At 47.8% G+C, this 15269-nt stretch overlaps 2 protein-coding genes across 3 annotated transcripts; both read right to left on the reverse strand.

Annotated features, from left to right (window-relative positions):
• Positions 1-240: 240 nt before the first annotated feature.
• On the reverse strand, positions 241-2977 carry LOC148833276 (uncharacterized). Its single transcript, XM_088917972.1, has 3 exons — positions 2769-2977; positions 2312-2368; positions 241-2169 (listed from the first exon to the last, which is right to left on the reverse strand). The coding sequence occupies exons 1-3, from the start codon at positions 2975-2977 to the stop codon at positions 732-734; spliced, it is 1704 nt and encodes a 567-aa protein (XP_088774098.1). The 3' UTR covers positions 241-731.
• Positions 2978-6645: 3668 nt separating this feature from the next.
• On the reverse strand, positions 6646-9865 carry LOC148833277 (E3 ubiquitin-protein ligase TRIM7-like). 2 transcript variants are annotated; one of them, XM_088917137.1, is made up of 2 exons: positions 8041-9865; positions 6646-7638 (listed from the first exon to the last, which is right to left on the reverse strand). In XM_088917137.1, exons 1-2 carry the CDS (start codon positions 9601-9603, stop codon positions 7534-7536), a joined length of 1668 nt encoding a protein of 555 aa, XP_088773263.1. In that variant the 5' UTR covers positions 9604-9865; the 3' UTR covers positions 6646-7533. The 2 variants fall into 2 exon arrangements, with proteins under 2 accessions (XP_088773263.1, XP_088773261.1); XM_088917135.1 differs by having other exon boundaries at positions 7533-9865.
• Between the last annotated feature and the right edge of the window lie 5404 nt (positions 9866-15269).

The raw sequence follows: 15269 nt of genomic DNA on the forward strand, positions 1-15269 counted from the left end.
TAGCTAGGAGCCTCCCTTGTGAAAAACCTCTGATTCTTAAGCTTTGAAGTGCAGTTTAATAAACAGTGTACTGGCCTCATTGTGTGTTTCGGCCAACGTCCATTCAAAAATCACATGGGGATCAGGATTCCAAGATTCAAGTGCTTTATTGAACAAACAACGGGCATGTAACTTTAAAATTCAGAGATACAACACCAAATTTAATTACTAATATTTATATACCAACTGTATTTCTTATACTTAACTGAAAATATTTGGCTACACACACTACAATATAACTACACTACTACTATAAATATCGGGCTAGGTTAGTCCTGTTTTAAGTTTGCACTGTGCATCAAAAATGTGAGGTTTAGAATATTATATCAAACGCAACTATATAACACCATGAGGTTGAATAATAAACACGTTTTCACTCACAGGCAATGCTTTCAAAGGCAGGAATCAAATGGATGGAAGCAGGTTGATATGATGAGCAGCTTGATAAGCTCATTATTGACAAAGTGCTCAGCGATAGCAATACTTCCTATATCCTGTTACTAAGTATCCTTAGGGTTAATGCTGCCAATCGAACATTAACTAAAGATAAATTACCAGCAGCACAGTTCAGATGACAAAAAGGATAAAACTGAAGTCAGAATATACAGAGAGTTTAGACAAGAAGTGACAGACCTGCTCTTTCACGCTGGGAGACATCAGGAGTGATGAAGAACTGACTGCGAAGTCAGGGGTCACCACTGCAGTTCGCAGAAGGGGTTTAGGTTCAAGATGTTCGACTTCTCCAGGGTGAAGTAAGGAATCACAGGATGCTGCACGTTCAACATATTCAGCTGTGCAAGAAGCTGAGTGCCTAAGTACCAGTGCACATTGTAGAAGGAAAGTTGGCCTGATGTCTGGTCCAGACGCACTTCCAGCAACTCCAGGGCTTGCCTGTTTTTGTCCTCCTCCAGGAGCCGAATCCCAGCCGGACTCACGCATCTGTACCTCAAGTTTGAAAACCGCAGCCCATATTCCTCTGCGATGCCGGTGTCGGTGCCCATGTTGGCGTAGCACACCCCGACCGTCCAGTCACAGCGTTTGTGGAGTTTCACCTGCCAGCATTGTATGCCACCGGACCCAATAATGAAGCTCTGACGGGCCAGGACCGTGGGGCGGTAGACTGTCTGGGACAGGTGGCTCCGGGCCTGGTAGGACGCTCTTTTGAGGTCACTGGAGATGATTAATGAACCAGGGGGCAATGTCTGAATTTTAAGGGTTAACTCAGTAAGGAGGTTCTGGGGCGCGGGGGTAGTTGGGTGTGTTGGCGGAGTGGTGGCTACCACTGCCCTGCAGGTAGATTGGGGATCCACCAGAGAAATGAGGGAGCTCTGAAGCTGAGTCCACTGCTCCTGCATGCGGGCGCCTCTCCTGTCCAGCAGCTTCCGCAGACGAGCCCTGTCCAGCTGGGGTGGCTGCTCTACAGCGGGACCGAGGTTCAACCCCTCGGCCTCCTTCAGCGCACGTTCCACAGCGGAGAACCCCCAGGCGAAGAGGAAGGGGTCAGTCTGGGCCAGCGCCTGCTCGACCGAGTGCTGGGCTGTCTGGACCACTTCCTCCTGGTTCGCTAGCGTCTGCAGGTTCTCCTGGACCCTGTCCTCCATCCTCCGGTGCTCCTCCTCGATGGCGGCCAGCACTTCAACCTTGTACTGCCCCAGAGCTGCGATGGCTGCATCCAGCTGGGTGGCAGCGTTCCCTCTTAGCTGGCGGTTGGCAGCCCTCATGGCCTCCTTGCTCTCCCTCGCCCTCTCCGCCCGCGCCCTGCAGAGTCCTGCACTGTCTTCAAGGCCAAGGTCACTCCGCCGTACCGAGAGCAGCAGCCCCAGGCGTGTCTGTGCTTCCTGGACGCTCACGACCTCATGGTGGCGGTGTAGGACGCCGGCAGCACAGGTCTGGCAGACGCAGGCCCTGTCGGTGAGGCAGTAGCTCTGCAGGAGCTGGCCGTGCAGTGGGCACTGCTGGACTCCACCGGGTGGCGCTGCTGAGCGCTGGCTGCTGTGGGCAGCAGTGGACAGAGACCTGTAAAGTTGCATTAAGCTCAGGGCGCGAGTCTCCTGCGGCTCCCTGGGGAGATCCATGTCATTCACTCCGCCTGGCTGCTGTCTTCCCTGAATCTGGTTTGCTCCTCTCTTCCTGGATTAGATGCCTGTTTGCTATTCTTGTCCTGCTTCTGTTTTTTGCCAAAGAAGAGAGACTGTGTGATTCGCAATGGGGCGCAGCCGATATATAAACCCACAGGTACTGCTGACCTCAGCCTCAGGAAACGGCAACTTACTGCACAACCTCAATGTCTTCTGTTTCGTTTGCTCTGGTGGAAACGACACAGTGTGGCCTGTGTCACAAACAATCACCAAGAGAACACAATATTTGCAGAGAGACCAGGGCATGAACCATCACAAACTTTGCACACTGAATTTCGGTGATTACAGAGATAAACCTTTGGAACTGTGATAAATTACTGCTTAGTTATCATTCTAAGGCAAAGATTAAGCAACGTATAGCAGCAATGCATATAAATAAACCATAGAAATAACTGTTGCTGTGGATTTTCACAGAGGCCACTCTCATTGGTCTAACCCACAACAATGCTCGTCGGTACTTGCATGCTGGAAGGCTGCGAAAATTAGGTTTTTTGATGAGGAGCATCTCTTAGGACGGTGCTCTCCATCATGGATGCGTTAAAGTGATGCACATCTCTTACTACTCTCTTCTCTTCACTGAGCCAACCTGACTGGCTGGCGATGACACCAAGGACTGCCACTAGCGTTGCAGGTCTGACAGACACAGACCCTGTTGGTGAGGCAGTAGCTCTGGTTCTGCAGTGGGCACTGCTGGCAGCTACCAGGTGGCGCTGCTGGTCCCTGCCAACAGGGGGCAGAGTCCTCTGCTGCTCCTCTGAGGTCAGGGCGGGAGTCTGCAGCAACTCCCTGGACAGATCCATGCCCTTGACTCCGCCTGGCTGCTGTCATCCCTGGATGAGGTGCCTGTTCGCTCGTCTCTTCCTGCTTCTGCTCTTTCTGCAGGCAGCGCCGTTGCATGACTCGCTCTGGACCACGGCCGACAGAAACCCCCAGGCGCTGCTTACGTCACTCCGCTGAAACGGAAGAGTTTCAGAGTTTCGGCAGGAAACTGAAACTTTTTAAACCTTTTTTTATTTTAATAACAAAAACAAATGCGATACAAACGACAGTACACATACCATATTGTAACGCTTACGGCCGTCAGGTACTGTGTAAGAGCCGGCGTACCAGAGCAGGTGACGTCACCGCCCTTCCCTATGATAGCAGGACTACAGCTACTGGGCTGAAGAGAGATCTCTCTTTAGCTCACGGGGCTAGGTCGCTGCAGAGAGACGCGGAAGTCCCGGGTTCGAGCCCCGGACAGTGTGGGGCCGACCTGATGCGGCAAGGGCGCCCGCCTGAGCCCCTGTTGCGTTACATTGGTGTCAGAAGCGGGGTGGGATAGCCCTTCGCCGGGGATGGCGATTTAAGCGGGGGAGAGTGTAACGCTTACGGCCGTCAGGTACTGTGTAAGAGCCGGCGTACCAGAGCAGGTGACGTCACCGCCCTTCCCTATGATAGCAGGACTACAGCTACTGGGCTGGATAGAGATCTCTCTTTAGCTCACGGGGCTGGGTCGCTGCAGAGAGACGCGGAAGTCCCGGGTTCGAGCCACCTATACTTTGGGCCGACCTGATGCGGCAAGGGCGCCCGCCTGAGCCCCCGTTGCGTTACATTGGTGTCAGAAGCGGGGTGGGATAGCCCTTCGCCGGGGACGGCGATTTAAGCGGGGGAGAGTGTAACGCTTACGGCCGTCAGGTACTGTGTAAGAGCCGGCGTACCAGAGCAGGTGACGTCACCGCCCTTCCCTATGATAGCAGGACTACAGCTACTGGGCTGAAGAGAGATCTCTCTTTAGCTCACGGGGCTAGGTCGCTGCAGAGAGACGTGGAAGTCCCGGGTTCGAGCCCCGGACAGTGTGGGGCCGACCTGATGCGGCAAGGGCGCCCGCCTGAGCCCCCGTTGCGTTACAATATCATTAACAGCATCAGGGGTTAAACAAGGTAAATAAAGATCAGTTCCAGCTCTTTCCAGACCGTTTCACTTTATGTGTATAATAAGGCGCAAGAATAAGTCAATTACAAAATAAATGTACATATTATTTTCAATGGGATTAAAAAATAACACAACGTCCAGTTCTTTCAACGTAATCTAGCCCGAATTGGCCTCTTTCTTCATATGACTTTGCAAATCAGTCCAAAATGTTTTTACAACAGGACATTACCGAAATAAAAGCTGTAAGGTTTCGGCGGGAAACTGTCACGGCAGCCGTGCTCGCGCGCGTACCTGGAGCCTCTTCCCCCGAGCTCGCGCCAGGTAAAGCGCCGTCAGACTGGAGGAGGGTCGCGCCGTCTCCAGACAGACCATTTAAAAGAAAAACCCACTGACGACTCAAACAAGAGGAAAGCCGGTGGGCCCGTCTGGTTCCTGGGACTCCCCTCCGGGCTGTGTCTGTGTGACAAGGCCAGGGGTGCCCGTCTAAATACCGGAGAAACTCCCCGAAATCACGGGCGGGTGAGGTAAGAGCGGGTTCGTCCGGCGGGCCTGTGCACTTCACTCTTCTGAGCGAAAAAAAAAACCGCAAATACAATACGTGTTTCTTTGGACTTCATTGAACTTGAGCAGCTCGTGTACAGAATATGTGGAGTTAATATTAGAAACCGTATTACGGATAGCGATAAGCATAGACTTCCAGTGGCGTATAAATGCCTTTATTTCTTAAAACAGTCAAGAGAAGTGCGACTTCAACGTCGCACCGGTCGTTTTGACTAAAATATCTCCTTTCATGGAGAGTTTACATTTACAGCACTTCCAAGTTAATGTCAGAAGCCGGTGACAGTTGCTGTCCACAGTTCTCTCCAGTCTCTGGTTTTCTTGCTGCTCTGTAACGGTTTAATCTCTGCGAGCCATTTCGACACCGGTAAGCAGAGTTTTCTTCCGCCTTGTCAAGCGGAGAGAAAAAAAATGCACCAGGTTTAGGCTCTTGAGCTTTCTTAACACACCTGAAATCAGTTCTAAATGATAAATTATTTAGTAGGAATCATTGCTGCCATTATGGGAAAAGTCCGGAGTTATTTTGTAATTATGAGGAAACTGACGTCGTTATTATGAGATAGTACATTGTCGCGTACTTCATGCGATCATGAGGCGATAGCCCAGCTGTCATACAGCACGTCCATCATCATTAGCTGACTTTCATTTTGAAGCAGTACAGCCCGGTCTGTTTTAAGGACACCTGTGAGCGTCCCCCTGGTTATAATTGTGTTATAACATTTCATTCTGAATGAACCCCAGGGGAAAGTCAGTCCGGACACATCCTGCTGGGCGCTGGACACTGTCCCCGATACTACACCCACAGCTCCAGCTGTGCTCTCTGCACCTTCCAGGTGCTTCCCTGCACGATACAACAGATTGTTCACATACTTAAATGATCATTGTGTCATAACGATGTAACTGATTTATAAGGCACCTTTCCAAACCCAAGGATGCTGTACATAGTGATAAAGAAAAAGACAAAAAAGTACAATTAAAAGTTAAAAAAAAAACAGAAACATAAACGATAGCGTGTAGAGCAATCCCACCGAGTGAAAAGGTGAGTTTCGATTTTGGATTTGAAGATGAATCAGAGAATTCGTCTCTCAGAAACCTGAGAGTTAGTCCTGCGTACAGCAAGCGGAGGAGCAGCCTCAGCTGAACGGAGCGTAGGGGAGGGAGTGCTAACATGGACGAGTACAGAAAGGTATGACGGAGCCAGATTACTGACAGCGTTGAAAAAATGTAACAAGTTCTTGTACTGAACACGTGACTTTATAGACATCTGATATAGAGGCAGACTTCTATTTTTTTTCAAGACGGTAGATGGTCGATTATCTAAACTCATTGTGACCAGAGCTAGTTTGCATAGTCAGTTTGGATAATTGATCAGGCATCAGATAATGTCATTGATAACGGATAGAATAAACATTGCAGAAAGACTTGGCATGTCACCAGAGACTGATAATGTATTGCTCATCAACCTGTCTTTTCCGCATTAAGAATCTAAGACTGCAAGTACCTGTAGTGCGCAACAGATGGGTCTAAGTCAATATTTGCTTAAGACACACGTCTCATTTCATTGGGTTTCACCAACAAAACCAAGAAACCTTTCCAAAACTTTTTTTTTAATCGAAAATAGACAACTGGAGCTTCATAAAATCATTTTCTGATCAATCGATCACAATAGCACTTTTTATCTGATGATGCACTTCAGCAAGAATCAATAAGCCAGAAAAACATGACCGCAAGAGCAAAAACCAGCAAAAAAGAATATATCCCATGTTTTTACCTTGTTTGGGGCGGCCGTAAGACCAGTAATATATCCACCAAAAGCTATCCTTACTCATTTCCAGACCTGGAGGAAACTGAAAGGTATTGGCTATTGAAATTGAATTTTGAAACTGACCGCCTCAAAAAAGCTGGTCTAATTGGTAAAAAACGCTGTCATTCATTTTATTTTGAGCAATTCAGGGCCCTTAGGGGGTGGGACTTCCTCTGGGAGCTTTAGCTGCCTTCTACCTGCATTCCAGCTGTCAATCATTTCAAATTCCAAATTTGACTCGAGTTGAGAAGCACAGCCAAAGGGTTGAAGTAGAGGACCATGCACCCTTGGCTGAGGTGAGGCCCCCCAGTGAGGTGAGGCCCGGGCCAAATGGCTCTGCTATCCCCTCCCTCTCGTAGGGCCTGACCCACACACCCCCATACTCCCACATCCACACTGCACACTGCACACCCCCACACATACTGACACACTGTCAGTATTCCCACTGTGGGCATGTCCGATACACTGTCAGTATTCCCACTGTGTGTCTGATCCACTGTCAGAATTCCCACTGTGTGCGTGTCTGATAGTGTCAGTATTCCCACTGTGGGCGTGTCTGATACACTGTCAATATTCCCACTGTGGGCGTGTCTGATACACTGTCATTATTCCCACTTCACACATTTACAGTTCTGCCAACTCAAGACACGTTTGTGCTTCTTGTCTTTAATAATCTGCGTGAGGTTTGAGATTTGATAGAACAGGTCTTTAATTGTATAGATGCAGGTGTTGACAGATATCCCATGTTTGGTAGAATTTAGCCTATACAGGGTTTCAGTGGTTTCATTCAATCATTTTATTTCAAACAGACAGAATGAAGGAGCCAAGTATTTACTCCCCTCGAAGCTGCATGCAGTCAGCTCCTTGCACAGGAGAGTGTGAGGCAGTTACAGCATATCGAGTAAACTGGACTGAGACACAACGTGGTTCAGAAAAGAAAAAACTAATAGTAACAGTTCAAGTACAATAGTTAAGTGACACCCGAAGAAGGCTCCACAACCGAAACGTTGTATTTCTGTTCTTCTCTTTTCAGCAGGGGATCAACCTTTACTTGTTCCTTAACAGTAATAGTAGTAATAGTCACTCCCTCTTCCTCTCTGTCTGAAGACCCCATAAAGAAGAATGAGGATGGGAGTCTGAGATGGAAGAGACTTCCAGTTCAGAGTAGAAAACCCAGGTCAGTAGCTAAAGGCAGGAAAAAGCAGTGTATAATAAACTGGACCACAGCCTGACCAACTTTACACAGAGGGTGGTGGGGGTGTGGAACAAGCTTCCCTGCTGTGTTGATGGAGCTGATAACCCATCAGGACAGGAAGCACTACTTTACACAAAGTGTTGTAAGAGCCTGGAACAAGCAGTCCGGCTATTCAATTTGCACTCTACGGTATTCACTCATGTGAGTGCAAGCCATGCCCTGAGGTCGCAGGTACGAGCGGTGCACTATGGGAGGTGCCGCCTCAGCTATGATGTTAACGTAAACAATACAGTTTCAACTGTTGACACACAATACGGATTTCCCGAATAATAGCAATTCTGTGAATCAGGCTGCGGGGCAACGAAGGGAAACAGGGGACCAGACAGGCCCACCTGCAGTGTGCACAGCTCCCTCCTGCTCTGGCTGTTGGTTTCATCGTAGAAGAAGAGTGCCGCCTTGCTGGTGTCCAGGCACACCCCCAGTTTTGATGGGGAAGCTCTTCCCAGTAGTGGGGTCTTGCCTTCTGGGTGGACAGAATACAGCTGACTGCCAATACACTGCAGCCCCAGTTCCATCCCGCTGATTGTTGTAAAGTCCGTTTGCTGCTTGGAGGTCACCCCAACAGTCCAGCCACATGCAGTGGGAACCTCCACCTGCCAGTGGTGCATGCCGGTGGAAAAACTCTGGGCGCACAGGACAGGGTGGCGTCGGATATTGAGTGCCTTCTTTCGGTTCAGAGAAGTGTGGTACAGAGTTTTCAGGTTGGGTGAAAGTCTCATGTCAGGACCCAGCGTTTTCTTGTCGAAGGTGAGCTGGGCCAGCACGCCGCCACCCGGAGACGCGGGGTTCACCAGCGTTAGCAAGGCCCTCAGCCCCCGCGTCAGCTCCCCCTGCGCCTGGGTGTAGCTACCCTCCAGCTCTTTCACCAGCTTCGCTGTGTCCAGCCTGTGTGCCGCCGGTTGGCACAGGCGCATCACTTTCGCTGCCGCCACTGCCTGCTCCGCAGCCAGGAACTTCTGGATGAAGAGGAAGGGCTCCTCCTCGGCCAGGGCCTCCTGTCCCGCGCTCTGGGCCCCCCTGAGCTCCTCGGCCCGCGCCGTCAGCGCTCGTAGCTCGTCCTGGAACGCCGCGTCTTGGCGCTGCTGCTCCGCCGCAAGGATGCCCAGCACCTGGATTTTGTAGCGCGCCGCCGCCTGCACGGCCTCCTCCAGCTGGGCCTCGACCTCCTGCTGCAGTTTGGCGCCGGTGGCCCTCGCCGCCTCCTGCCTCGTGGTCTCGGCGGCAAACAGCTCCTTGCTTCGCTGCAGTTTGGCGCCGACCTCCTGCAGGTCCCCTTCTAGGCCCTTGACCAGCTCCTTGCGCGCCACGGGGAAGCTCCTCATGTTGTGCTGGCGGTGCGGGCCCTCGATGGCGCAGGAGACGCAGGCGCAGGCCCGGTCCGCGTAGCAGTAGTACTCTAGGAGTTTGCCGTGCTCAGGACACTTGCGACTGGCCAGGTCCCGGGCCGCAGTGGGCTCCGCCAGGGGGTGGGTCCGGATGAGGGCTGGCGTGCTCAGGTGTGGCTGCAGATGGGCGGCGCACATGGAAATCTCACACTTCAGGCAGGTCTTCAGGGCCGAGGTGGGGCCGTCCAGGCACATGTCGCAGAGCACCGCCGTGGAGCCCGGCCTGCGGTCGGCGGCGCGGAACCGGTCGACAATGTTGCACAGCTTGACATTCCTCTGCAGGGCTCCCAAACCCGAGTGCTCGCTCCGGCACTCCGGGCAGCTGTGCGCCTTCCCATCCTCCCCAGCTGCTCCCGCTCCCCCTACCTTCTTGCTTTCCACCACCGCCCGGATACAGGCGAAGCAGAAGCTGTGCCCGCAGGGCAGGGAGGCAGGGTCAACGAGGGTCTGCAGGCACACCGGGCAGGTCAGCTCCTCCTGGAAAAACTCTTCTGGCTGGGAAAGAGCCATCCGCTCGGCAGTTTTAAATCACACTCCGTTCCAGACTCTCTTTTCTTAGTTCCCTCTGCGTCCCTTGCTGCGTCTCTCTTTCGGGCTCCAGCCCGTTCTTCTCGGGATCTGCTGCCAGAGAACCAGCAAGCAGGTTCAGATCGTCAAGCAGCAGCAGGAACAGCTCTTCCGACGCCCAGCAAATCTGCCTTCAAAGAAACGATCAGGCTTCACTTCAGACTTCAGACAGATCTTGTTTGCCTTTCATAGACAGCTTATCAGCCCGAGGCTGTAAATCATTCAGCTGCGCAGGAAGACTGCTGCACTTCCTGGCAGCACACCCAGAGCTCCTCCTTCCGTCCCAGAGCCCTGTGAAGCAGAAGTGGCCTTAAAGAGCCAGGAGTGCGCTGCGCACTGTGAACCGGCAGTGTCTGCTTTCAGGATTTAAAATAAGACAGAACTTTCCTAGGTTCTTTTGTCTTCCTTAGAGGCGTTTGAGTTATACAGTGGACAGCATTGCTGTCTTGCAGCACTGTGGCCCTGCGTTCAGCCCTGGACCTGGGGTGCTGTCTGTGTGGAGTGTGCATGTTGCTTCCTCTGTGTGCTCTGTTCCTCCCCACCCCCCTCCCGTTGGAGATTAACCGAGAACTCGATGGAAATGGAAAGGCTGTGGGTTCAAATTGCAGACGAGACACTACTGTCTGCACCCTTGAGCAAGTGACTTCACCCAGCGTCCCAGTAAAATACCCAGCTGCATGAACAGGTGAAAGTGACACTTGCACCTGTGCTTTTGTGCCTGGGCACATGTATGTGCATGTGAGTGTAAATAAGTAAAGTTTTAGTCAACTTAAAGTGATTTAAATCGAATTTTCAGTTGACTAGACTAAATTAAGATTGTGTGATTTATAGTGAAACTATATCTAATAGACTAGTCAACCTGTGGAGGTTTTGCAGTAAGTTGTTTCTTGAGGCCGAGTCACACACACGAGTTAAAGTGAATGTGTAAAATAATTTCTGTGCACTGTACTGTCTGCCTTGCCCCCGCATGAGTGTGCCAGTGTGTGCTTGTGTACGTGTGTGCATGTGAGTGTGCAAGTGTGTGTGTGCATGAGTGTGCATGTGAGCATGCCAGTGTGTGTGTGCATGAGTGTGCATGTGAGCGTGCCAGTGTGTGTGTGCATGAGTGTGCATGTGAGCGTGCCAGTGTGTGTGTGCAAGAGAGTGCATGTGAGCGTGCCAGTGTGTGTGTGCATGAGTGTGCATGTGAGCACATTCAGTGGATTACAGAAGACTTGAACAGTTGGGCCACAGGCGATGTGGCCTGGGGATTGGCATTCGGGATTGTGAGTTTGTATATGCTTGTATATGAGCATGATTGCAGCAGTGTGTGTGCTTGTGTATGAGCGTGAGTGTGCCAGTGTGTTTGTACGAATACAAGTGCCTGGCATAAGTGTGCCAGTCTGTGAGCGTGAGTGTGCTTGTTTATGTGCATAGATCCATCCAAGTGCCCAGTTCCACTAGAGCAAGCACTTTCTGGTTGGTTCTGACCCAGTGGCTCATATTTCAGATGCTGTGTCCCATCCAGCTGAAGTTGACCCACCTGCCTGTGGGACTACTCTCCATCTGATGTGTTTAATAAATCGAATAAACAAAAAAATCACTGAATGAGCTTCACTCATTTGGGATGAATGTCTTACACTGTGGCTAAAGGGATTGCTTCAGTAAAGCCTCTTTTAAAATATTGTCTGGAGTTTTGCTTGCCAGAAGGAGATGGCAACCAAAGATGGCAACCTGTTTCTTCTGAGAGAAACAAACAGGAAACATAGAGGTGTCGCAGTAAGTGGGCATTTCCTGAGGCTGATGTCAGCGGTGCCTGCAAGTTTCCATCAGCCCCTTGCATATCACACACACAAGTTAAAATGAAAATGGTTTTCGTGTGCTGTAGTGTCAGGCTTGCCCCAGCTGGAAAATGGTGGAGCGAACTGGCATTTACTGTGGTAGCTGGCCACACATCCTCCATACATCTGTCACTCAGTGCTCGTTAACACATGCATGTTCCAACCGGAAACCTACATCACCTGCAGACAACTGACATCTTTCCACATCAGGTGGTGCCACATCTAAATGCTGCTCTGTATCTGCTCAGGGCTCTGTTATAAGTTTGGACCCCGAGCCTTACAAATCTTGAGCTTGTTTTTTAACTGAGAAAAAAACTGTAAATGTAAGCGTGCAAGCTTTTTTATAAGCGAGTGTGCTGGTGCATGTGCTTGTGTATGAGTGTAAGTGTGCCAGTGTGCATGTGTATGGACATGAGTATGCCAGTGCTTATGCTTGTGTTTGAACATGAATGTGCCGGTGTCTGTGCTTGTGTTTGAGCATAAGTCTACCAGTGTGTGAGCTTGTGTATGAGCATAAGTGTGCTTGTTTATGTGTATGTGCATGGATCCATCCAGGGTGTAGCCCCACCTCAAACCTCATGCCTGCCCAGTTTGACTAGAGCAAGCACTTTCTAGTTGGTTCTGACCCAGTGGCTAAGACTCAGGACATGGAGAAAAACTATTTCAGCAGCTGTGGCTCATCCATCTGAACTTGACCCTACAGACTGAGAGGGTACTCTCTGTGTGATGTGGTTAATAAATCGAATAAACAAGAAAATCACTAAACGTACAGATCCAGCCATTCAAAATTAATTGAATGACCCCGGTGGGCGTCGCATCAAAACGCAGTATCACGCGGTATATCACTTCATTTATCCGGAATCACCTTGTAAAACCGCCAGGAGGAGCCAATAAAGCTTAACCTCTCATGTACAGCATTTGAGCTTTTAAATTTAAACTGTGTATTACAGCATGTTAATCATCAGTCATTAAAAAGTTGGTATATTTTATGAAAGCAAGATTGCTCAGTTGGACAAAAGTACACAACCTACAGATGCAGCCATTCAAAGTGCACCGTACAGACACGGAGCGGAGGTAATTGGCTACGGCGTCGCGCATTGTGACGCACGATGACGTGCGGTACCGCGGTACGTGATTGGTTGACCGACAGGGGCACTCGTGGTCCGTTGGTCTGTCATAGAAAGATTTACAGTAAACGTCTTTACCGTGCCTGTTTTAGTATTGAATATTTATATGGAATTTTACCACTGAAGGGAAATCTTAGTAGCTGAGCAGAAAAAGAATAGGAGCATACTGTAACGCGTGTGAAGGCCACCAGTATTCCATTTCTCCCTAAACATTTTAAGCATTGAAGTCTTTAACTAACGAGATACCGGAGTCAACAAGCATACTTTTAGAATTTGATTAAAAGGGAATATAATATGGAATCGCGTATCTAAAGAAATTAATAACGATATAATTATATTCATGTACCGCAACACAAGAATAGTACACGCTGTACATTGTCTGTTGATAATGTTTCTGTAGTGCTTTTTCAGCACTCTGCATGTGACCTTGCTGGTGGCCCACTGGAACCATGACTTTTTTTCTTAACAAACATTTCTTTGAAAAAATGAAACGTTTCCCTTGGTCAGAGATTAAATAAAACCTCACTCGCACCAAACAAATTTATATTTCTAAATATCACAACATGATCGAATTTAAGTCATTTTAATAACAATGAATAGTCACCTATGCGTTACAATATACAATATAAACATTTATATTGATTTAAATCGCGTTTTGATTTAAATCGTAAACGCGTGTTTAAATATATGTGTTTTTTGATTCACAATCAGACAAATGCAACATAAATTGATATCTTTGTCTTCTAAGTATCTTAATAAACTATCAACATAACTTTCTCCCCGTTTAGATTTATTTTTCTTGGGACCTTGGGATCAAACGTGGAAAGATTAGATTGTAATCGTTTTTATTTTTTAAATACATTTTATAAAAGTGTAATCTATGCTAAAAAGTTGTACACCACCTGCTATAAAGATACATATTGTATACTTTTGGGTTCGGATAGGACAGACACGAGAACTCAGACTTGCAGAGTTAAAGCAAGTTAAAGCCTTGATTTTATATATCACCTTTAAAAGTGGAATCTCAAAGCAAAGTAAATACCCAACACTGATTGTACCCATCTGTCATGCTAATAAAGCACCTTGAATTGAATTGAATTGAGGGAGAGAGGGGGGGAGGGCGAGCGAGAGAGCCAGGACAGACAGGCAAATAAGATACACTCCACAGGCATTCACAACAGCGACATATCATAAAACGTTTGCACATATAGTTAAGTTATTACTTGGTTTTCGAAGTGCAATGAAATACAATATTGCTGTTGTTGCTGTTATTGTTGTTTTTATCCTGTAAAGCGTTTTGAGAAGCCACCTTTAAAGGCGATATATAAAAGCACTGATTCTTATGGAATGTGTTCCGCATGTTACATTATTAATGCAGTGCATCGGTATAGATGGGAAAGCCAGAGCCGAGTCAAGTCTAGCCATGTGTGAGTCTAGTCTCACAGAGCTTCAACAGCAGATGACAACTTGTGAGTTCGATTAAGAATGAATAAAAGCATTTCATTAATAACGTGTTTGCGTTTGTCTGGGTGCTGACAAAGTAAAAAACAATTACTTTTTGACAATGAAGAACTCTGTGTATGTCTCTCTCTCTGCTGGCGTTTGTAATCGTTTTTATTTTTAAATACATTTTAGCAAAGTAATATACCATGAAAGTATTGTGAGACATTTTTGGGTTAACATGTTCAGTGTTCAGTGTGTGGTAATTTGTTTGGTGCGAATGAAGTTTTATTTAATCTCTGACCCAGGGAAAAGTGTGGTGTGGACGGCTGAAGAGAGAATGCAGGCTCGCGCTGTGTCCGTTTTTCTTTTTGTTTTTTTGTCTTTTTGAGCAAGTGAAAGCTCTGTTGTCCTTCACATGAATGCCTAAATCATTGTACCGAACCCAGGATTTTACAGTATTTGTTCTTTAAAATACCAATAACAGGAACATACAGTTTACATAATATGTTGATGTTCCAAAATTAATATCGTTTATGACCTTTATGACCTTCGTTATGCTCTTCGTGAATGTCTAAGCCGGAACACATCATTATATCTCATTTTGTATTTCTTTTAAAAAAAATAATAAAAATCGTTTGCCCAGCCTAACAGTATTGTTGTTATTGTTTTTATCCTGTAAAGTGCTTTGAGGAGCCACCTTTAAAGGCGCCATATACAATAAAGTTCATTATTATTGCTATTGTTAATTTGCTGGACAGAGAGGTGAACATTATTACGCAGAAGACAGAGATAGCGATTTACATTGCATTGTGCATTGTGCTGCTGTAATACAGTTTTAAATAATTAAAAGTCTAAACAGTATCAGCTTTATTTATGGGTTTTAAATAAAGGCGATTTAAACCAATATAAAGGTTTATATTGTAACGCATAGGTGACTATTCATTGTTATTAAAATGACTTAAATTCGATCATGTTGTGATATTTAGAAATATAAATTTGTTTGGTGCGCGTGAAGTTTTATTTTATCTCTGACCCAGGGAAACATTTTATTTTTTCAAAGAAATGTTTGTTAAAAAAAAAAGGCATGGCTTCAGCTGGATTCGAACACACAACGTGTGATGGGGGAGTCAGGAACCTAACCCACAGCGCCACCAGCAAGGTCGCATGAGGCGTGTTGAAAAAGCCCTACAAACATTATCAACAGACATCGTACAGCGTG

This window comes from Atractosteus spatula, chromosome 5 (assembly GCF_055471065.1).
Source record: "Atractosteus spatula isolate fAtrSpa1 chromosome 5, fAtrSpa1.hap1, whole genome shotgun sequence".
Classification (NCBI taxonomy): Eukaryota; Metazoa; Chordata; class Actinopteri; order Semionotiformes; family Lepisosteidae; genus Atractosteus; species Atractosteus spatula.

Coding starts and splice junctions, on each gene's coding strand:
- LOC148833277 (XM_088917135.1), bottom strand. CDS start 9,603: ATGGCTCTTTCCCAGCCAGAAGAGTTTTTCCAGGAGGAGCTGACCTGC.
- LOC148833276 (XM_088917972.1), bottom strand. CDS start 2,977: ATGGATCTGTCCAGGGAGTTGCTGCAGACTCCCGCCCTGACCTCAGAG. Junction 2,369..2,768: donor CTTGGTGTCATCGCCAGCCA/GTCAGGTTGGCT, acceptor TTTGTGACACAG/GCCACACTGTGTCGTTTCCA. Junction 2,170..2,311: donor GAAGACATTGAGGTTGTGCA/GTAAGTTGCCGT, acceptor CATCTAATCCAG/GAAGAGAGGAGCAAACCAGA.